This window comes from Phoca vitulina, unplaced genomic scaffold (genome assembly GCF_004348235.1).
Source record: "Phoca vitulina isolate PV1807 unplaced genomic scaffold, GSC_HSeal_1.0 scaffold27, whole genome shotgun sequence".
In the NCBI taxonomy this organism is placed as follows: domain Eukaryota; kingdom Metazoa; phylum Chordata; class Mammalia; order Carnivora; family Phocidae; genus Phoca; species Phoca vitulina.
The window spans coordinates 13,992,004-14,016,570 of record NW_022589730.1 but is presented as its reverse complement, the minus strand read 5'-3'; the positions used below and the strand labels follow the sequence as shown (position 1 = coordinate 14,016,570).

Sequence of the window (24,567 nt, the reverse complement as noted above, 5' to 3'; positions counted from 1 at the left end):
TCAAATATATGATCTTTCTTCCATGACTTACACAAATGGTACTACACTCCTATGTACTATTCTTTACTTTGCTTTTTTTCCATGTAACGTTATATTTTTGTATCTTTCTATGTCAGTATATAAAGAACTTTCTTGTTCTTAAGGCTGCAAAATATCTAGTCTTTTTATAGTCTTTTAAACATGTTTTAAATTAGTGTTTTTCAAACTTTATTGGGCACATTCAGTAAGAGACATTTTATGTGATGTGCCAGTATATACTTACATATATAGAATTAAAATGAAAGTTTGACAAACCAGTATTGCCTTTACTAATTATGAAAAGTTAAAATAGAAGACAATCAATATCAAACATGATTTTATAAATATTTTTAAACAATAAGGAATATACCTAAACAATAAAAAAGAAAAGAATGCTCTTTATGATCCATTTAATTGTTTTTTTGACCCATTCTCTTAAAGGGAGTGACATAAAGGTTAATTAAAGCTATCTAATAAATTAAACTTACTATTTTTTTATAAAAGTGGAAAGCACAGTGAATAAAGATGTGTTATTTGTTTTTGTTTTTTTAAAAGAAAAGTAACAACCTCATTCAATCTTTAGGTCATAATTATTGCATTTTCTAAATTTAACATACCGTAATATTTCAAATATAAGATGCCATTAATTGTAGCAATTATGTACCTTTACGAAAGAGGAATTCCAATGAAATTATAACATTCTCCATTATAAGGTGTACCCCAATTTCAGAGATAATAAAAAGTGAAAAAAAGTTTCCTCCTATCTACTGTTAAGTAATGGTAATCTTTTTTAAAAGTATTTTAAAGACCTACTTGTCTATTGATTTGAGGAGGAAAAAAAATCATGAACAAATTTTCTATTTGTGGCTTATGTAGTAGTTCATCTTAATGAGTTAATTGAAGAATTTGAATCTTTCAAACCAAACTACAGAATAAATGTATGTGTATAGGCTAAAGGAGTTGATTTTTCATAGTCTCTGCTTTAAATGCATTTGAAGGGAAAATTCTGTAATTTAAAAATAAGATTTCATAAAAGATTACTTCTAAAAGCATTTTTAAATGATATATCTAAATTTAATTTTTATTTTCATTCTATGCCAAGGAAAGCTGACTCGGAAAAGCAAAGGAGAAGTCTGGGCCTGGAATGGGGATGGGCAAGTGGAAATGGGGAATGAGTCCAAGCTTTCTTTTTGAGACGTTGAAATTGTTCCAAAATTAGATTGGTGGTGGTTGCATGACTCTGAATATACTAAAAACCACTGACTGTACACTTGAATTTTTATGATATATAAAATATATCTCATTAAAGCTGGGGAAAAAAAAGAGGCAAAGGAGAGAACCAATTCCCTAAAAGTTTTTTTAAAAATTTTATTTATTTTTGAGAAAGAGAGTGAGAGCATCACATGAGCAGGGGGAAGAACAGAGAGAGGGGGAGAGAGAGGGAAAAAGAGGGGGAGATAATCTCAGCAGACTCTGCACTGAGCAGAGAGCCTGTTGAGGGGCTTGATCCCATGACCGGAGCTGAAACCAAGAGTCAGACACTTAACTTACTGAGCCACCCTGGTGCTCCTCCCTAAAAGTTTTAAATGTAGTAGTATCTCTAAAGAGCTGCTTATCATCTGAGAAACCAAACTTTGCTCTTTTATATTACATTCATGTTTGCTCCATGATGAATTTTTTAACTTATGAGTTATAATAGCCCAGTAATTATAACTATATGAGAGTGGTGGGGAGGAAAAGGTTTTACTTCTGTCCTTCTAAGTTCTTTAGCTAGTCTAATAATCAGATTAATATAGGACAGATTCATAGGAGAAAAATAAATTCAATTACCTATGTATATGAGGGCCACATAGCAATATAAGATCCAAGGACAAGCTGGGCAATTAATTAGGCTTATATGCCATCTTGAGCTAATGGTGTAAAAACGGGGAGGAGGGTGATTCACAGGACAATAAGAAGAGCAGATGTTGGTAATTAGGTGTTTGTCCTTTCATATAGATAAGTCATTCAGATAAAATACCTATTTCTTGGAAGTAGCTCTCTTTCTGGGCAGGCCCCCTATCTAAATTATTTTTGGTAGTTTAAGGAAGAGGTAAAAGTTTTTCTTTGGTTCTGCTGGATCTTGATTGCCTTCAGCTCAAAATAGTCCACATGCCAAAATGGCACATTTTGGGGAGACTTGTTCTGAACCCCTTCAAGAGTTATACAAAAGAATAGCAGATAAGTAAAGTAAAATAGATAGTATGGTGAAGTAGATAAGCTTTGTCCATCTCTTTTACCTATTTAATGTGTGTTTGTATGTGTATGTTAATTTTGGAAGTAAATCACATTCTCTTTAGCAGTATCAGTTTTTTGGGTTTGTTTTTTTTTTTTTTAAGATTTATTGGGGGCGGGCAGAGCAGTAGACTCCGTGCTGAACGTGCAGGGAGCCTGAGGCGGGGCTTGATCTCAGGACCCTGAGATCATGACCTAAGGTGAAGGCAGATGCTTAACCTACTGAGCCCAGGCACCCCAGCAGTATCAGGATTTTAAAGTCATTCAAGTATTTTAATTAGGCTTCCTGAAGGTTGAACCTTAGGAATAATTCTAAGATAGAAAATAATAAGCCTTAGATAATAATTCTAAGAATAGATACTTTAGGAGCCTTGAAGTATAGAACTTGTTCCAAAGGTGAGTAATCTTGTTTTTTTTCTTATGTGAGTCTTTGTAATGTCCTACCTTCCTCCCTCCTTCCTTCCTTTCTTTATTTCCCTATTTCTTTATTTCTTTTTATTTTTTTAAGTAAGCTCTATGCCCATCATGAGGCTTGAACTCAGAACCCAGAGATCAAGAGTCACATGCTCTACCAACTGACCAGCCAGGCGCCCCTCTTTATTTTTTAAATGTATTACTGTCAACACCCTGACAAGTTTCAACTGAAAATCTAAATCAGAGGGTGTACATTTATCATCGCTTGAATTTAAATTGTAATTTGGTAATGCTTAATATCTAGGCAAAAGACCAAATGGAAAATTTTAAAATAACATCTACCTAAAAATTTTAAATGAAGCTTGAGTTTTAAGAAATAATTTTAATGGAACAATGAGGGCAAGCAGTGAACTATAATTTACTGGACTAATGTGTTACCTTTCTAAACCGTAGAATTTTTCTTCTTGATCTGAAGCACTCAAACATTTCCTCCTTGGCATCTGATCTAAATGTAGTGCTTCCTTTTCTGTTTTAGAGTTCTTTGAGATCTTGAAGCCATTGTCTTATCAACGTTTCCATGCTTTTTTTAATGTTAAAATTTGCCTTCATTTCCCCCACCCAGCATCTAATCACCGGATTGTTTTAGATCCTTTTTAGGTGCTTCCTCTCCCCACCTCCCCCTTTTTGTAGTCTAAACACACTAATCTTTGTAAGACTAAGAAAGTTAAGTAAAAATACTCATAAAATCAAATGTAAAATTCTCTAAAGACATTTCCTATCTCTAAAGTGATTTCTTTGTTATCATTAGAAGTTATTTTGTTTTAGTTGTAAAACTGAACTGTTTAATGCTCTACAAAATCCCTTTGGCAACCTAAGATTTGAGAGGTGGGAGATCCTTCATATAGAGAGAACTTGCTTTGTTATTAAAATTGCAAAAGTCATTTACTTGAGTAAAATGTAAGTTACTAAGCCTTTTAGATTAATGAATTCTAAAGGCCTTACAAATATCTTTTCCAAAATGACAGTGAAGTAATGGAATACCTTCTGCTACAGGATTACTGCACTGATTTGCTCTCTAGTGATTAGTAGGACATCTGTTTTATATTTCACTTCAGTACACATTTATTGAGTACTATCAGTTGCTAAAGCATGTTTTAAATGAAATATTTAAGATTTCTGTTGCTTTGAAGTATTGACACAGTAACTTTTTGTTTGTGGGTAGGGGGCCACTACTTTTTGTATATAATGTTACCAAAGCCATAGGTATTTTATTACCATGGTTATTATTTTTTATCAACATGCAATATTAAATCTGATTTGCTTAAGGATCTTTTCATGTGAAAAATTCTTTATTTTTTTTAAAGATTATTTATTATTTGAGAGCTAGAGAGAGAGCACAAGCAGGCATTGGGGAAAGGGAGAAGTGGGCTCCCCACTGAGAAGGGAGCCCGATGCCGGGCTTCAGTCCCAGGACCCCAGGATCATGACCTGAGCCAAAGGCAGATGCTTAACCGACCGAGCCACCCAGACACCCCATGTGAAAAATTCTTAAGCTTTAGATATGATGTCTAACATTGCTCTCCTCTTCTCAATACATTTTTTATATGTAATCATTTAAAGACCACTATCACCTTGCCTTCTGAAGGAAATTTAGCTACCACCTTTTAAATGTTTCATTCAAGAATTATAAGGAAAGTTTTTAAAACACTAGACTTCTTCATTGGAGAGATGATACCAAAGGGAGAATATTGATTCAAATCTATAAATTTATGAATAGTGTGAAAATGGTAAATGCAGACTTAATAAATTCTGATGTGGATGTATTAATACTTCAGAGGCTTGAAAAAGATGAATTCACAGTAAATAAATGAGAATATACAACAGCAGATACATGTGTACAGAATTCTTTATTTCAAAGGTGGTACAAATAGAACTTGTGAATAAATGAATGAATTTGTACAAATAGAACTTGTGAACAAATAAGATATTTGGAGCCAGTCATAACTTAGCAATTAAAATCCTTGATGATTCTATGAGACACAAACTACTCTTTCCACTTTTTTCTGCCATTACTTACTGGGCCTCTTCTCAGCTCTGTATTTCTGTAAGAGGAAGAGACTGACCTACTTTATATACTGAGTTATAACTGTTTGAGCCATTAATGTGCCAAGATGTACTCAGTTCTCCTTGGCATGGAATATCATCCAGAAATGATTGGCAGTGACTTCCCATATGTTGTTAATTTTGCCAGCAAGAAATAAAAGCAAATGGCAATATAATTTATTACTGTGATTCAGAAAAGTGAAATATATTTTCCTCCAAAGTCCTAAGTTCATAGAATTTTAGAGTCTAAGGGTACAAGAAGTGACAGGTTTTCCTCCCATGTGTCAATTTGGATTGGTTGGTAATAGCTGCTCTGTTGAGAAGTGCTTTGGTAAGTGCTAAGGCTTTGTGAGGCCAACTTTGATCTCAGAAGGAAAATAATAATTCTACATTAGCAATAGAGAAGGAAATTGCAGACTGTGCATGAAGTAGCTCCCATTTCTGCCCTGATATTAATTCTTTTTATGTTTTACTTGAAGAAACTAAAAATCAGAGAAGTTTGTGATTTTCATTAGGTTTTCAGTTTGGCACGTCTACAGCCATATTTCAGTTAAAAGATTCTTTATATTAATGTAGGACATAAACTTCCTCTTTGATTAAGAATCACTAAGCCTCATGATTTAAAAAAAAAGAAAATGAAAGGCACAAAGAATAAATAGTAACACAATTATTTTGCTATGCTTGTTTTTGAGATAAAGAAGCTAAATAATTATATTTTCAACAGAGTGTGTATGTATGTATTTGCGATTATAGCAAATATCTACATTGCAAAACTTTATCTTTAAAGAGTAATATAATAGGAAGAGAATGGAAGAGTATGTATGTAGAGACAATGGAAAAAGGAGGAAGGTTGAGTAGGAAGCAAGAAAACTCAGGAAAGAAGGATCTGACATGAGGGGAAAATACGAATAAAATATTTAGAGTCTTTCTTGATTTTCATGCATTAAAATTTTTTCTCCCTTTGTTAGTGCCTTCTAGAATAACTGCTTTTTCATCTTTAAGGTTCTCTTCTCAGTGGGATATGCTGATGGAATGTCTCAGTCCTCTCATGAGTATCATTGGCTCTTAGTAGTCTAAATGGAATCCTCTAAGGATTAGGATAATCCCTGTTATTAACGATCTCCTACTCTAGTATCTCATAAAAGGTTGTTTATTTTTCTCATAAAAGTTAAGACTAATCCATCAAGCATCATATTAAATCTCTGGTAAAAACATTACTTAACAATATAGGATCTATATTTTGTCTTCCATTCCCAGTACAAAATTATTTTCCCTAATTACTTTTTATTACTTTTGCTTTTCATTTGCTCACTAATGTAAAACCTACAGAGGTGCCCAAATACAAAGATGACAGAATAAATGTTTTAAATTTAATTTTACTTCTCAGGTTTATTCTTACCTCTTATCTGTATCTTTGTGCCTTCAATTTAAGATTTATACCAGGTAATTATAATTTTAAAATAATATATGAAGACTTTAGAAATAATGGAAAGGGACTTGTAGTCATTCCTCTAAGCTGTAGTCTCAACTCTGCTAAAAATTGTATCATCCTTTTCTAAGGGAGCATCTTCAGAATGGGAAGATACTTCTACAGTGTAGACTTTTCTTCAGGATATCATGCATTATTCATAGTGATCGGTTCCTTTTTTATTTTTTTTTTTTAAGATTTTATTTATTTACTTGAGAGAGAGCACGAGTGGGGTGGGGGGGCAGAGGGAGAGGGAGAAGCCAGCTCCATTCCAGGACCCTGGCATCATGACCTGAGCCAAAGGCAGACACTTAACCCACTGAGTCACACAGGTGCCCTGATCAGTTTCTGTTTTAAATCTACTAGCACTTTTTGCTGGGTAGGAAGATAGATGGGAAAAAGAAATGGTGGGAGTAATCATTCTGTTCTTATAACATCATACTGATTTCTTTAAAATAACTGTAAAATATTATTTTTACAATTTAGAAAGTTTTCCTCCAAAAATAATGCTTTTGGACTTTTATTCTCATTAGATTTGAAAATTTATTCTAAAATGAAAAACAATATCTTTTGAATATATTTTAGAATTTTGTTTTAGTTTATTTAAAATGTGAAACAACTTTGGTTTACATAGTTCTTTGGAAGAGAGAAATAAACTTCTGTTATTACTTTCCTACAAAATACTGAATTTACCTCTGCATGTTGAATGTACAATTGTTAAAAATTTCCATTTGAATATAAACATTTCTACTAATACTCTGTAGCAGTGCTGAGAGCATTCAACACCTGTGGAAATGGTCTTCTTTTTAATTAGTCATGGGGTTAGGTGGGAAGGGTACAAAATTATTAATTACAGGTAATCTTAATTAAGACAGATGATATTGTACTTGTGGAAGTGGGATGAATTGTCTTGATTTTCTGTTAGCTTTCTAAATTTTAAAATATAGTTAGCTTCTGCAAGTTTTTTTTTTAAACACTTTCAAAATTAAAATTACTCTATCAGCTTAAAGTAAGATAGAATGTTACTTAGTGCAAAAACTAGTAGACCATTAGAAAGGACTGGATAAGGAAATAAGGTTAGTTGCAACTTTAATAACCTTATTACATTGTGATTCACACCTTCTCTACAACCAACACCTAAATATATGTTTCAGTGTTTTCTCTTGAATTACTTATTTTACAAAATTAGAATTTGCTCTTTTGTATGTTGAGGTTTATTTCATTTTAAATGTTCATTTAAGAATACTCTGGGGGAAAAAATGAATATTCTTCAACGCATTTTTACTTTGAATTTTTCCACCTTCATATTTCTTTAGGAGTTGATCCCCCTCATATTGTGTACAGCATGCCTGCATCCTGAGCCTAAAGAAAGAGATCAGCTTCTCCATATACTTTTCAATTTGATCAAGAGGCCAGATGATGAGCAAAGGTAGGTATGACTACTTCTTTGGGAAATAAATATAATGTTAATTTATTAATTTTATTAATTTGGCATCACGATTAGCATTTTAAGCTAAATGCCTTCTTTCTGTCCCAGTATTTATTTTAATAAGCAGAGGAAACACTGGCCCCATTCACAAAGCTCTACATTGTTTCCATTCTTGTTATTCCAATTACTTATGCTGGATTTGTACACTTTTGTATTAGTTACCTTTAGACTTCTAATTCAAATATTTCTTTGCCTTTAATCTTTCACCTTTGATTTCTAAGAATATTCCCCCCTTTTCCCCAAAGATGAATGGCTTCTTAACAGGTTCTACAAAAGTAAAATATTTAATATATGAATTTCTGTATCACTGGGCTATTTGTAAACCAATTACTATGTGGCTAGAGGGATATAGTATTTTGTTTTTGTTGGTTATGACTTCAGTACTCACAACTATTGATACCTGAGTGGAGAAATGAGTTATATCTGAGGGTAGTGAAGGGACACACATCAGGATGACTTTCCAGAAGAATGGGGAATAGGTTTTGACAGGCAACAATGACGCCTACCTGAGAGATAAAACCTTTAAATAAAGGTGAGACTTTTAAGTGAAGCTGTGCAACTGTGAACATGAACAAAACATCCTTGTGGGTCAGTAGGTAAACTAAGCACTGGATGGGTAAAATTGGGCAGTTGAAATGTTTTTCTATGTTGTACTTTTCTATTTTAATGAAAAAAATTTTGCTTATACTTTTGCAAAACAGTAGTATTGTACTTTATGATTAGGTAACTTTATATATTCAATACTTGTTTCACTGATTGTCAAAATTTTTACCTCATCTGAAAATGTTGGAAAATCGTAAGATTGAACCATCGAACAAGTAAAGCTCAAAATTTTAAATACAAAGTATCTCTCAACTCTGGGAATAAAAACAGTCATATAGACTTTAAAACCTTATGAGTATGTATCTCTTTCCCCTTCTTACCAAAATATACCTGGGCAAGCAGAGAAACATGTCCTTTCAGGATCCAGTCAAGATGAATCTACACCAGCAGTCCTCACATGCTAGTCAAATAGAAGGCAAATTAAATCACTATTTACTGCAAACTGAAAATTTTCTAGAACAATTTGATGGTGCTGTGTAGAAAAATTAATATTTTATTTTCGCGTTGAAAAATACTATTCCCAGACTATTAACTCTAGGAAACAAACTGAGGGTTACTGGAAGTGGGGGGGGTGGAGGGATGGGGTAACTGGGTGATGGGCATTAAGGGCACGTGATGTAATGAGCACTGGGTTTAATATGCAACTGATGAATAACTGAAGTACATCTGAAACTAATGATACACTAAATGTTAATTAATTGAATTTAAAATAAGATAAAAAATACTATTCCCTGTCTTCATAAGTTAATAATTAAATAACATTTATTACATTGTTATTTTTAAATTTACAAGGCAAAAACCTAGATCTCTAGCCTGTTTCGTAGACTCCACATGTAAACCTAAAAGCTGCCACCTGGTGGCCAAAAGTACCTATTATTACTTCAGGTTGAGATCTGTCAGGAATTCAGCACTCACGTTCACATTTAAATTTTTCACCTTTCAGATATACAAGTATTTTTTAAAATATACTAATCAGTTGACTCACTGTGTGTTTTGTGAATAACAAAGTAAGAAAGCAAAATGTTTAAGTTAGCGTAATATATTTGTCATATAATTAGTTGTTACTCTTCCTTACTTAATAAATCTCAGACTTCTTTGATTGTATCCTAAGAAAAATTTAATTTTATACTTAGTATTAGTGCTTTTTTGCCTGTTCTTTGCTAAGAACCATAATTGACACCATATTTCTACCTGCATCAAATACTAGTCAAACAACCCGTGTCCTGTGATTTTTCTACAAGTGGGAATGTTAATTTTTTTTAAAGATTTATTTATTTATTTTAGAAAGAGAGAGAGAGTGTGTGAGTGGGGGGAGGGGCGGAGGCAGAGGGAGAGAGAATCTCAAGCAGACTCCCTGCTGAGCGTGGAGCCCAGCACAGGGCTCGATCTTACCACCCTGAGATAATGACCTGAGCGGAAGTCAATAGTTGGACGCTTTACCGCCTAAGCCACCCAGGCACCCCAGGGGAACATTAATTTTTACCGTAACAGGATCCTGTTTCCAATGCTGTTAATAATCTGTCGGCCATCTTACCTTTTCTGTTTTCAACCTGTATTTCAAAACTGTCAGACTTTTTAAAATTAACTCTGCTGGCTAAGAAGTTTGCCTTGAGGGGCCTAACATTTTTTCAGCAAGTTTGTACATCTTTAGTATGTAGATGCTGGCTCGTGATTTAAAGTTATTTCACATGAAGATTTCATACAAGTGTATACTTCTTGCAAGTGCTTGAAATGCCTACATTTCACCTAAGTTCATTTATTACCAACATTTGTGGAACCAATGTATATGCCTTCTCATTATTTTAAGATACTAGTGGGGAAAAAACAATGTTCAGATATTAGGAAGTTTTCATTGGGGAACAGGCAGCTAAAATGCTGTCTGTAAATCTTGGAATTTCTTTTCCCATTTTCTTTTATTCACTTTAGTTGCCTTCCCAAAGTAGAAGGAAATAGAAAAGCAAAGGGAAAGTTGAGAAGTAGGCATAGAAGACAATAATATACATATTAAGGGGAATCAGATAGATTAAAAATACAAGGTTGTGGTGAGAATAAGCTGCAGTATACAATGAAGATAGACTGGCTCAACATTTTCCTCATTGTTGTCCAGATATTCTTTGTCTGTCATTATTCTCCTCTACTTGAGAGAACAGTTATTTAGAAATTTAAGGTCATTTTGCAGTTTAAGTTAAGTTGACTTGAAGTAGCAATGAGCAGTGCCTGGGCTTAAAGTGCTGTTTTTATTATTAATATGAATTAAACATTCTAATTCGTTCTTCCTAGAAGCTGGCTACTACCCATCAGGTTTTACTGTTTTGAACTAGATAAAAGAGGAAAAATTTATAATTCTGCATTTTAAAGTCATTTAAAATGGAACTTCATTCTGAAGAGTGCAAAATCATATTTAAAGTTTTATACTTTCTTAAGTTTCAAATCTGTCAATTCAAGTGAAGTTATTATATTATTTATATACTGTTCTGTAACAAATTACCCCAAAAGAAAGTGGTTTAAAATAACACTTATTTTTATATTACAGTTTATGTGAGTCACTTGATCTGGGTCCTCTGCTTCAGGGCCTCTTACAAGGCTGTAATCAAGGTGTTGGCTGAGGCTGTGGTCCTGTTAAGGCTCAATTTGAAAGGATTTGCTTCTGAGCTTACTCATATAGTTGATCATTGGCAGATTCAGTTTCTCATGGGTTCGTGAACTGAGGGCCTCAGTTTCTTACCGGCTTTTGGCCTGAGTTTCCTTAAGTTCCTTGCCACATGGGCCTCACCAGCATGGCCATATACTTCATCAAAGCATGCCAGCTGAGAAGGCAATAGAGAGGGTCCCAAAGATGGACATCACAGACTTCTGTAACCTAATCTCAGAAGTGACATCCCATCACTTTGGCCATTCTGTTCATTGGAAGCAAATCATTAGGTATAGTCTACACTCAAGGATATGGAATGACACAAGAGCATGAATATCAGGAGATAGACGACACTGGGAGCCATGTCAGAAGCTGCCTACCACATTTATCTCGTGTATAAAATGCTGATTTAAGAAATACCATTTTACTAATGTGATACCATAGTTTTAAATTATAGAAACATTGGGGGAATAATCACTGGCTGTTTTAGTGTCTAGAAACTGAAATTCAGTAGAAGCTGAAGCATTAGACATATTATCTCAGAATGCATGTATGGGAAGTTAATTTAGGAGGTTATGAGATTAACCTCCTGAATTATGTTATGTGATTAAGCTTCACACCAGTAGAGAATCCCTTCACAAAGTCTCACAAATGGTGTTGCCACTGCTGGGGGAAGGAGTCTTAACTAACTCGTTCTCTTGGTGGCAGCCTAGTCCATTGTTGGAAAAGTCTAATTTGATTGTACAAAAAGGTTGTATGTTGTGTGAATTACAGAGCTGGCTCTTTTTAACCCTTTGAAAGTTGTGCTTTCTAATGCAACTACAAGTGTTTATTAATTTATGTTATTTTTCAGGCAGATGATACTGACGGGTTGTGTGGCATTTGCACGTCATGTTGGACCAACACGTGTAGAGGCTGAACTTTTACCACAGTGTTGGGAACAGGTAAATAACTGTATTGGGTTTTCCCCTAGCTATTATATTCTAATTTATTATGAGTGTTCAGATTTTCTGTTTTAAATGCCAATAGGAAATATGTGGGATCTAAATTATGCTGCTGTTTCTGTAGTCCAGCACGGTGATTTCACAGCACTAAGAATGCTCTGGGATGCTTTGCTTTCTTCGCTCTTTCAACACATAGTTAAGAAACACTGGTTTCAGTGCCAGGTACCGCTGTAGTCATTACATGCAGTAATGGGCAAAATACATACAGTGGTGAACAAAAGACAAAAACCTTTTAGTGGGGAGATAAGAGTGAACAAATAAATGATATGTCTTGTATTATTATAGATTATGAAGAAAAATAGAGCAGGATAAGGGTTAGAGAGTGATGGAGAATGCTATTTTAGAAGGGGTGGTCAGAGCAGGAATCTGAGCAAGGGATGTTTAGGCAAGGATCTGAATGAAGTGAGTTACTGTAAATGCAAAAGCCCTGAGGTAAGTTCAAGGGAGAGGGAGGCCATGTGTGTTTGCATATGTGTAAGGGAGGGGGGGTAATAGAAATAATATATGTATTATGTATTTGTATATATTACAAATATATACAGAATATAAAGTGTAAACTGTTGATGTGGGAGGTTTTTGTATTTATAATCCACCTCACCCATTTACTTACAATACTTTTGGTTTTATATTGAATTTTAATATTCCAGTCCTGTGGAAAACTCACAGTCATTGACTTTCTAGACTTGATGTTTAGATCATTAAGTGGCATACTTATCCATCTTAAAAAAAAAGATGGATTTCTTATTTATAAAGACAGGTTTCATGGCCTTATTTATAATAGCATAGTCACTTATTCTTAATACTGGTCTCTGGAATATCATTAAAGCATATGGTCCTTTAGAATTCTATTCCTAATTTGAGTATTCATTTTTTTCTTTAAAATTTAGTGGTGTTATATCTAGATTAAATATGTAAACTGAACATTATATATGGTCCTCTTATCTCTGACAGTCCCTTAGGTCACCTGGATTATAATGCATACTAATTTAGGGTGAGGCTCTAATCATTGAAAGTCAAATTTGGAAACAGCATATACAATTTTAAATTTACAGTTCTGTACAGTTATTCATAGGTATTTATAATTTCTAAACAGTTTTTTCCATTTCCTTTTTTTTATTAAGCTCTATTGAGATATTCAGATATAATACACCCATTTAAAGTATACAATTTAGTGTTTTTTAGTATATCCACAGAATTGTACAGCCCTCACTACAATCAGTTTTTTTTTTAAGATTTTATTTATTTATTAGAGAGAGTGCAACAGAAAGAGAATACAAGCAAGAGAAGGACAGAAGGAGAAGCAGGCTTCCCGCGGAGCAGGTAGCCCGATGTGGGGCTCAATCCCAGGACCCCGGGATCATGACCTGAGCCGAAGGCAGCTGCTTAACCAAATGCACCACCCAGGTGCCCCTGCCACAATCAGTTTTAGAACAGTTTTATCACCCCAAAAAGAAACTCCAACTGTTTGAACTTAGTTCTCTTACTTCAAGTTTGTTTTGGCTATTCCGGGTCCCTTGAATTTCCATGTGAATTTTAGGATGAACTTATCAAAATCTGCAAATAAGCCATCTGGAATTTTCATAAGGACTGCATTGTATCTGTAGATCAGTGTGGAGAGTATCTCACCATCCTAACAATAGTGAGCCGTCTTACCCATGAATTTAGGATGTCTTTCCATCTATTTAGTTCTTTTAAATTTTCTTTCAACAATGTTTTGTTGTTTTCAGAACACAATTTTTGTACTTTTTTTGTTTAATTTATTCCTAAATATTTTATTCTTTTTGATACTGTTGTAAATAGAATTTTCTTAATTTTATTTTGCATTTTTTGCAATATAGAGAGATACAATTGATTTTTGTATGTACATTTAATTTTAAGACTCATTGAGCTAGACTATAAAAAGCAAAATGAAAGTTTACATATAACATACTTTGACATTCAAACCATTCTGCTCTGAGGTTACTATTTCTGGAAAATTTAGTTTACAGATGTTCATAATAACCATCATTACCACCACCTCTTCTATTACCTGAATAAACATGGATATTGGGGATCTATCTAGCCGACTACCTCCCATTTGTTGCCCAGTAGATTGCTATGTAATTTCTTTTCTTAATTTTAGGCATCCAATACTTTAATGAATTATGGCACCTTTTCATATGGGAATATGAGAACAGATATACTTCTTTTCCAGTCAAGGAAAGATTTATATTCTATGAAGAAGACATATGGGAACAAAACCCAGTATGTGTCATTTTTTTTTTATTTTGTTGTTATGGTTCAGTGTAGTCATCATAACAGCAAAACCCCAACATCTTGCATATACAAACAGGAATGGATTGAAGTCTGCTTACTTTAAAAACAAAATCATATTTTGGCTCTAGTTAAATCATTGATTAACTTCCTTCCTAATCCCTTAGTTAAAAAAGAGAACTGATGAGTCACTCCTGGCACATATTATAAGCCGTATCTATAATATCCAGAAGCTGAGTTTTTCAAATTTAAAAATAAACTAATGTTGCTAGGGCTGGAGAAAGGTGCTTCTGACATCCTAAGGAAAGCCTAGTTATAGGTAAGCCTACCATCTCTAGACACCTTGCCACATTTTCATCTTTGCTTTATCCTTTTTTCTTTAACAGATAACCGCTGTGGCCTCATTTTTTAGTCTCTCTCTGATTCCCTTATTCCTGATCCAGTTATAGGCACACAGGGATTCCCAGAAGTGGAAAAAAAAAAAAGATGCTGTATTGCATTCTTAACAGGATTTATTGTGAGGAGTAATTCTCTGTTGGAGGAAAGGAGGTTATGTTGTTTATGCTTAATTTGTTTATTTTTTACTCTAGATTAACCACAAATACCCAGAAAGACGACTACTTGTGGCAGAATCCTGTGGAGCATTGGCACCTTACCTTCCTGTAAGAATTGTCATTTTTTCTTCAAAACTTTTTTTCCTTTTTAATAATAGAGAAACTTTTTATCAAGTCACTTATATATTTTAATTCAAATTCTCCCAGGGCATGCTATCCTAATAAAAGGAAGGAGATGAGCCAAAAAGATTAGTCTCACATTGATATAATATGGCGTTACAGGCAGATAGGTATATTAACCATTTTGCATGAGGCATAAATGTATTAAATTACCAGCAGTTCTCAAAATTTGTGGTTCGAGGACCCTGGGAGATTCTTTGAGATACTTTCAGAGGGGTCCATGAGGTGAAATTATTTTCATAATATTAAGACACTTTTCATCTTTTTCTCTGTGTTTACATTTATGTTATTGGTACAGAAGCTATAATGGGCAACAATGCCAATGCATTAGCCCTGATCTAGGCAGTGACCCCCAAATATACTGATAATGATGTATTCTTCACTGCCATGTACTCAGAAGAGCCAGTTTCACTCAAAAATAAGCTTGATGAATCAATAAAATTATTAATTCTACTAAATTTTGACCCTTGAGTTTATATCTTTTTAATATTTTGTGTGACAGAATGGAAAATACTAATATCAATCCCTTTTGCTGAGGTATCCTGAGGTATAATGGTTATTTCAGGAAAAGGATTTCAAATAGCTTGAGTTGTGAATTGAACTAGCTCCTTTTTTCATGAGATACTGATTTTACTTGACCAACACTAACACACAAGCTCTCGTTATTCAGAAATGAGTATTTAGCAGATATTTTTATGAAAATGAGTGAAATGAGCCTGTCACTTTAAGGAAAAACAAGTAGATGACATTTATTGCCAATGATAAAATTGGAACTTTTAAGTGAGAACGAGAATTTTGGAAAATTTATTATCTGCCACCATGGGTTTGACAGCTTCTGAGTATGTAAACACATTTCTGAGATCTTAACATGTGATTTTTTGAGATTATAATAAAATGTGTCAATATTGAAGAGCGTCTGAATAAGTCTATGGTACAATGTTTCCCAAATGACCAATGCATACTGCTCAAAATCACACATGGGTAAAAATAGAGGCAAAGTCCAAGATAGACCAGTGGAATTTTTGTCTTAAAGACTTCATTTATTTATTTGACAGAGGGGGGTGAGGACAAGCAGGGGGAGTGGCAAGCAGAGAGAGAGGGAGAAGCAGACTCCCTGCTGAGCAGAGAGCCCCACAAGGGGCTTGATCCCAGGACCCTGAGATCATGATCCCAGCTGAAGGCAGACGCTTAACTGACTGAGCCACCCACACACCTAAGCAGTGGAATTTAATGTGCCAGAGTTTAGAGTTTATTAGCAAGGAACCATATCATGGTTTCAGATTCTACATTGCATCTAACCTCTAAGAAACTACCACTTGTCCAGTTTTAGTGTAGAATTAAAATATCTATTCTTGGGCGCTGGGTGGCTCAGTTGGTTAAGCAACTGCCTTCGGCTCAGGTCATGATCCTGGAGTCCTGGGATTGAGTCCCGCATTGGGCTCCCTGCTCAGCAGGGAGTCTGCTTCTCCCCCTAACCCTCTCCCCTCTCATGTGCTCCCTCTCTCTCTCTCCCTCTCTCTCATTCTTGCTCTTTCAAATAAATAAATAAATAAAATCTTTAAAAAAAAATCTATTCTTATCAGAAAAGGCTATTAAAATACTCCCTTTTTCAATTACATGTCTCTGTGGGGCCAGATTTTCTTAAAAACCAGCTGAAACTATCATAACAATTGAATGCAGAGCAGATAAGGGAATCTACCTGTTTTCTTTTAAGTCAGACATTAAAGTGATTTGCAACAAAATGTAAAGCACCATTCTCACTAATTTTTTTGTTTTATAGTTATTTTCATTAAAATGTTATACATGTTACTAACCTTAAATGATTTTATTGTTGTTTTTAAATTTCTCAGTTTAAATTCTAATATGATAAATGTCAGTAGATATTACCCACCCAAATAAAAGCTGTTTGCAGTGCTCAGTAATTTTTAAATGACTAAAGGAATCCTTCCATCAAAAAGATGAGGACCCCTGGACTGTTAAACTCTTTTAGGTATCTTTCCATAAATCCAGGGCTTAGAGAGGGTAGAGGAATGAGGTGACATCACAGTTATTTTAATTTAAACAACCATAGTTTAAAGGAGGACTTGACAAACTGCAGCCTGGAGATCAAATCTGTTAGACCTTGCTCTGCATACTAAAATCACACTGTAAATTTATGAAAATGGTCCCATCCTCTATTGTATTCTAACTATTAGATGTGAAAAGGACCTAAATAGGTGCCCCTACATGAGTCAGTTTTGAGCATCCTTTTATATACTGTTCCAAGCAGAGATGAACATCACATGCACAAAGGGGATAAATAAGCTGTTCTACACTGCCCCTGATAGTAGAATGTTAAGCAGTATGAAGAATAGACTTAATGTTTCCTCCATGGATCTTCACTTGCCTAATATCCCACCACAGCTGCTAACAGTAAAATCTCAGCACGGTCATGGCTTCAGTGGAGTAATGCCTCCTGACTTGTCCTGTGGGTTCCCTGTGGCGTACTGAAACTAACTGCTGCACCTGACGTCAGCCCAGAGCAATGTGAAGCAAATACCCAGCTGAAGTTTACTTACCTATGTCCTGCTGCCGAGGCTGATACCAACCCAGAAGCCCTTTTAAGATCTTCAAGGCAGTTTTTTGGGCAGTTTTTATCCTAGAGGATAAGTAAACAAGGCTGTACTAAAAGACATACTCAACAACCTAAATGTGACCAAAATTTGGTAAAATTACATATACTTTTGTTTCTAGGAAGTCAAAGCAAAAACTAGGTCATTTAAAGATGACCGATAGACCTTGCTCTGCATACTAAAATCACACTGTAAATTTATGAAAATGGTCCCATCCTCTATCTTTATTGTATTCTATTAGATGTGAAAAGGACATAAACAAGTTTAGATTTGAAGAATTTTATAAACTGATCAAATTATAATGTCCAGAGAAGGGAAGTAAGGGCAAGAATTTGCATAATGATAGCTCTTTATTTTACCTTCAGGCATTAATTAGGCTAAAACATTCTTTAACAAAAAAAAAAATTGTGTGAAATTAAGATACAACAGTGGTTGACATTATATTAAAAGAGTAGCATCTGAGGATAGCAATGCAGTTCCCTTTGAAGTATTTTTAAAGTTTGCTCTCATATTTTATCATCCTGTTTTTTTCTCAGTTCTTCAAAAAATAGGAACACCAGGATTTTAGAATGTTTCCACACTCCTACCCCAGACAAATGTTTTTGATTAACGGAGCCATGTTTGTAATCTCTCCTGTTATTAAAACTCTGAAAGTTCTTCTCTGAGTTAAAAACAAGTATCGGTAGAAGTCATTGTCCATTTATAGCAGTGTTGACTTCGTTGATTTGCCAAAAGTGCTTGCTACTATGTGATGTAGAATTTGAAGGATTTGCACATATTTAGTAGATAGAAAAACATGCTGGGGGGCACCTGGGTGGCTCAGTCGTTAAGCGTCTGCCTTCGGCTCAGGTCATGATCCCAGGGTCCCGGGATCAAGCCGTGCATCTGGCTCCCTGCTCAGCAGGAAGCCTGCCTCTCCCTCTCCGCCTGCTTGTGTTCCCTCTCTCGCTGTCTCTCTCTCTCTCTCTCTCTGTGTCAAAATAAATAAATAAAATCTTTAAGGAAAACATGCTGGAAGATGATTAATACCAAATTCAAGGTAGATGTTATCTGTAGAGAGGGAGGGTAGAAGAAGGTGGGAGAGGCTGGAGAGTCAGACAAGCTATATCTGTAATGTCTTATGTCTTTGAAAAATGAAGACTTAAAAAAACAGAAAATGTGAATATATTTAATCTGGATTTTGAATATGTGGATGTCTGTCTTATTATTTTCTATGCTTTTCTACTGCTAGTGTAAAATAAATAGTAAAAACATGTTTTTATTTATTTTCAGAAAGAAATACGTAGCTCCTTGGTTCTCTCAATGTTGCAACAAATGTTAATGGAAGATAAGGCAGATTTAGTAAGAGAAGCTGTGATCAAAAGCCTCGGTATCATTATGGGATACATTGATGATCCAGACAAATATCAACAGGTATGTTTTTCAGAATGAACCCTATTTACTCCATTATAAAATTCCAAATAAGTTAATATTCCAAATCTCTGATTCAGCTACCCAATAATCTATAGTAGGGATGGGAGGTATGTCAGCTTTAACCAGTTGCAGTTGGCTGCCTGGTTTTACTTCAATTCAGAAGAAAGTGCTAGGATTCATTTGCAATCTCTGCCATAGTTTTGTGGCAGGAAATTGGCAACAAGCGTGCCATGTTTACCACCTTTTCTCTTTGGTTTCCACATCAATGGATACATGACATTTTCTTTAAAGAAAATGGGAAGGATAGGATTATGGATGGCTTGCTTTCTTGCTTAAAATGTTTTCTAAATGTACTGCAGTGTATACTTACTGCTTTTTATTGAGGGTTTTTTTTTTTTTTGGAAGTTTATTCTTTTAAAAATCTAAATTTTACCTGTTTCTTTTTGGCAGGGTTTTGAATTGTTGCTGTCAGCCTTGGGTGATCCCTCAGAAAGAGTAGTTAGTGCAACACATCAAGTATTTTTACCAGCCTACGCTGCCTGGACTACAGAACTGGGAAATTTACAGTCTCATCTTATACCTACATTGCTGAACAAGATAGAAAAACTTCTCAGGGTAAATGCTTTCTTTATGTATACAGTTTATAGAAATGTAAAAGGTGTGTTCTAAGTCATCTTGGAAGAATGCTGGGGAGCAAGGACAGAAAGTACCACTTAGCTGAACATTCTAATAATTTACCAGTTAAAGATTTTTATTGGATTAGAGCCAAGAGAGATTTGAGGAAGTTCTGCTTTGCTAAAGCCAGACGAGAAAGGGCATGAAGTAGCACCTTTGTGGAACTCACTTGTACATTATTCAGAAAGCTAGCTCTTCCTTGTCTCTTCTGAAGATTTAAAGATTTTAGGTGACATATCAGCTCCAGTTCCCAGAATGCAGAGATAACTAAAATATTAGTCTCTAAAGCTTTCTTACTTACACGATTTCAAAATGCTTTAACTGTGTTTACTTCATTGCAGTAGTTCATTTCCTTCTTAAAATGAACATTTTTTTTTCCCAAATAAAAGAAATGAAGAAAAGTTGAAAAAAAGATAGTAACTTCTTGATTTAATTTTTGTACTAAAAAGTCCCTTTAGAGTCTAGAAGAAAAACTAACATTTCTTTAATGTCTATTATGTGCATTAGGGTAGATACCTTCTACATAAAACGTATTATTTCATTCTTATAACTCTTTGAATTTTATTTTGGTTTCGGTGTGGAAACTGAGCTTTTAGGGAACCTGCCCAGGGTCTTACAGCCGTCAAATGACAGGTATGAGTCACTGATACCAAACTCTTACCCGTTCTACCCCCAAATTTTAAAGAATCTATAAGGCTCTTGCATAGTGACTACTCTGTAGACAGTCTTATCCACATGTATTTATTTAATTTAAAAATTTGGATTTTTTTTCTATCAATTTAAAAATGGGTATTAAAAAAACTATAGACAACTAGACCAAAGTAGTCCTTTTTATGAAACCTAGGAAATTTTTTAAAGTATTTTTTTTTAATGTTTACATTCCTTCTACCTGAAAATTATCCATTCCTTTGTTTTTCTTGTTCCATTTCATAACATGGTTAATTCCATTTTGCTATTAAGGATGCAGTATTCCGCATAGGTAGTAATTCTTCCATGAAGAGATTAACTAATTTAGTTGATAGTGTGTAACTCATATATCTGGTATCTCTGACACTGTTGTTATTTTATAACATAGTAAGGACATCTCAAGTGGATTTGAATAGCAGTAAACACTTTTGTCTCTAATGATTCTATTTTCTACTTTAACATTTGGTTTCTGTGTACCATACTGATCCTTTTACTCTTTTTTTCTTTCTGTTATCTCTTTCTTTTGTTTCCTTTTGAAATTTTTTCTCCCACATTTCATCTGTGCGTTGAATTATTTTAAAGTGCTTTCAGTGCTGGCAAATACAGATGCCACCAAATCTGTAAAAGGAGACCAGAAGTAGGAGAAGGAAAGTAGCAAGCACTGCTGCTGATCTAACAGTTGAACATTTAAAATTATTCCTGTGGCTCACTTTAGTTTCTTTATCCTGACTTACAAAATTTCAAAGGATAAGATCCTCTTAAAAGAAAAAAAACCTGTAGAAACAGTTTCATACAAATTGAAATGACTGATGTTCACCCTAAAGATTTCCACATAAAAAATTATATTACTTATATAGTGCCTTAGTGCTTCTTCACATTTTCATGTACTTAGAGAAATTAAGAAAAGATTCATGGACATCTCCACTAGGTGCTGTGCTGTGAGTCTACCATACAGATCCTTAAATGCTTTATTCATTGCCACAGAAAGGAAGAGCATTATAAATACCTAATTTCAGAAAACTAAAACTAGCTTCCACCTCCTTATGTTTCAGGAAGGAGAGCACGGGCTGGATGAACATAAGCTGCACATGTATCTTTCTGCTTTGCAATCCTTGATCCCATCTCTCTTTGCATTAGTGCTGCAGAATGCACCTTTCTCCAGCAAAGCCAAGCTTCATGGTGAAGTGCCACAGATAGAAGGTACTGAACTTAAATTATGGAAGGAAGATGTAGAATATTAGCAACTTAGCTTCCCAAATAATTGTTTTTGTTTAAACTTCTAAAAATTACTTTATATGACAGCATAATTACTAAAATACATGTGTGGAATCTTGTGGTCATAGATTATATGATAGCTAAGTTAAATGGTGCCTTCATCTTTTATGAAGAAGCCTCATGGTATTATTTTATAATATTTGAACTTTCTTTCCATTCCTAATCTATAGTATTGATAACCTTTTTTTCCAGCAGCTGAACTAAATTTTCTTTCATTAATAGAGCTGAATCAATGAAAAGGTCACTGAATAGTTACTAGTGCCAGTTTATGAAGCTTGTCATTTCCACTTTCTTTATATTTTTTTCTCCCCCATCTGCTTCATCTTACTTTCAATATGGGAAGGTAAATGTAATTACTCTTTTCTACTTGTGCTTGACGGGAATATAAGCATTTGCAGCAGATTTTTTTTTTCCTCCAAAGAAGGAATATGCCTTAGTTTCAGAAATAGTGACGTTGATAGCAAAAGCCAGTATTCTCTTCTCTCAGTGTCCACCTAACTAGTAAGAGACCTTTGATCCATGGCACTTAGTAACCCCACTGCACCCAACCCCCAGGATAAATGGCTATAGACCAGCTATTACTCTGTATGAGATCCCTTTGCAACTTCTTCAGATTTGTGAAATTGTCCATGTCTCTTACTGGCTTCTGATAGACAAAAGAATGATAACATTGAGAACATCAACAGACACTTAATGTTTTTGCAGTTTTCATGTAAACTGTGGGCTGCCCTTAATCTTTGGGAATGAAGTCATGTCCAAGAATACACGAAGCACGACATAAAAATGGCATATACTGTTTGAATGTCTGTTTTACTGGAAAAATTGAGAATGGATGGAGTAGAGTTAATTTAACATTTTAAAATATTATTGAGGAGAAGGAAAATTCGGATTTTTAAGGAAAGTCTTCCTAAAGCATTCACAGCCGTCTGCTTCAGGTTCTACCCTCTCACATATTAAGGTTCCTCATCTGCCTAGGGGCTTTCCTATCTTTCTAATTCCCTCTCTTTCTCTTTCTGTCTTGCCATATTGGTTTGCTAGGGCTGCCATAACAAAATACCACAAACTAAAATTTATTGTCTTGTAGTTCTGAAAGCTAGAAGTTTCAGATCAAAGTGTCATCAGGGTTGGTTCCTTCTAATGGCTCTGAGGAAAAAGCTGTTCCATGCCTCTGTCCTCGCTTCTGCTGGTTTGCTGGCAATCTTTGTCGTTCCTTGGCTTATAAATGCATCATCCCAATCTCTGCCTTCATATTCACATTCCATGCTTCCTCTGTGTGTGTCTGTCTCTATGTCCAAATTTTCCCCTTTTATAAGATCAGTCATATTGAACTAAAGGCCCACCCGATTCCAGTATGATTTCATCTTATCTAATTCTACCTGCAACAACACTATTTCCAAATAAGGTCACATTCTGAGGTTCTAGGGTTTAGGACTTCAACGTAGGAATTTATGGGGGGGTACATAGTTCAACCTGTAACATTTGCTATCATCCCTTCATTAATGTATTTAACAAATAACTCTTGAATGTTGCATGTTGCCAACCACGTGCTGGAGAGTAGATGAAAATTGTCAGAACAACTGCTTTAACATCCTGAATATATTTCTTTTAGTATTTATGTGACCTTTTCTTGTGATTATATCTTCATCATACCAAAAATAATCTTTTCTTGGGGCACCTGGGTGGTTCAGTCGTTAAGCGTCTGCCTTCGGCTCAGGTCATGATCCCAGGGTCCTGGGATCGAGCCCCACGTCGGGCTCCCTGCTCGGCAGGAAGCCTGCTTCCCCCTCTCCCACTCCCCCTGCTTGTGTTCCCTCTCTCGCTGTGTCTCTCTCTGTCAAATAAGTAAAATCTTTAAAAAATAATAATAATAATCTTTTCTTTTTAACCCACACAAATATTTTTATTACCAATTTATTCTACACCATTAGCTAATACTTACGTCAGGAACTATTTTTTAAATACTTGGGATCATTCATGAATAAAATAGACACAACTTTCTGTCATCATAGAGCTTACATTCTGTTGAGAGGGAAACACATTAAAGAGTCATAACAACTGTTATTTTGGTGGGTAATTGTGGTTATTTTGTTGACAATAAAATGCTGGTATTTTTCCAGCCTATTAAAATGGCATTCTGAGGACCTTTCTATATTGTTATAAGTTAGATCCTCACATTTTTAAAAATTCTATTAAATAGAATAATATTTTGAGACTCTTGAACCATTCTGATTATTTACCTATAATAATTGAGTTATCCAAGTAATTGCTTATTTCTTGACATTATTTTGCTTCTATTGGACCTATCTTTAAATCTTTTTATTTTATTTTATTTTATTTTTTTTTTTTTTAAAGATTTTATTTATTTATTTGACAGAGAGAGACACAGCGAGAGAGGGAACACCAGCAGGGGGAGTGAGAGAGGGAGAAACAGGCTTCCCGCGGAGCAGGGAGCCCGATGCGGGGCTCGATCCCAGGACCCTGGGATCATGACCTGAGCCGAAGGCAGACGCTTAACGACTGAGCCACCCAGGCGCCCCTCTTTAAATCTTTTTAGACCTTACTTTCCCCGTAGTTAATTTTGATGTATCTATTTTACTTTAAACTGTTCCTTTTTTTTTTTCAATGATTTGTTAGTACTTTTGAAGAAATAACATTCATTCTATCATAGTATAGCAGATTGTGACAAGTATGATATAACCCTGTTTGAAATTACATCTAATATGTTTGACATGATCTATTTCTAGATGAAGTACAGATACCCCTTACAATCCAAATCTGTTTGATTCTTGGGTTGAGATACAGTGAGAATTAAAGCAGAAACCCCAGATAGTGAGAAATACCATGTTACCCAAACTCATTTATTTGTTGGTTGGTATATTATGATAGCAAATAGGAGAGTTTGGCTAGCAAAGG

At 34.7% G+C, this 24,567-nt stretch overlaps 1 protein-coding gene across 8 annotated transcripts in view; it reads left to right on the top strand.

Annotated features, from left to right (window-relative positions):
• The window catches only part of RELCH (RAB11 binding and LisH domain, coiled-coil and HEAT repeat containing), a 112,853-nt gene that overhangs the window by 44,432 nt on the left and 43,854 nt on the right, over window positions 1-24,567 (top strand). For all 8 annotated transcript variants that reach the window (XM_032422533.1, XM_032422535.1, XM_032422534.1 and 5 more), the window contains 6 exons: window positions 7,594-7,706; window positions 11,855-11,945; window positions 14,849-14,920; window positions 18,877-19,017; window positions 19,468-19,632; window positions 21,432-21,579. In XM_032422533.1, coding sequence (XP_032278424.1) covers window positions 7,594-7,706; window positions 11,855-11,945; window positions 14,849-14,920; window positions 18,877-19,017; window positions 19,468-19,632; window positions 21,432-21,579 — 730 coding nt within the window. The remainder of the gene's footprint in view (window positions 1-7,593; window positions 7,707-11,854; window positions 11,946-14,848; window positions 14,921-18,876; window positions 19,018-19,467; window positions 19,633-21,431; window positions 21,580-24,567) is intronic.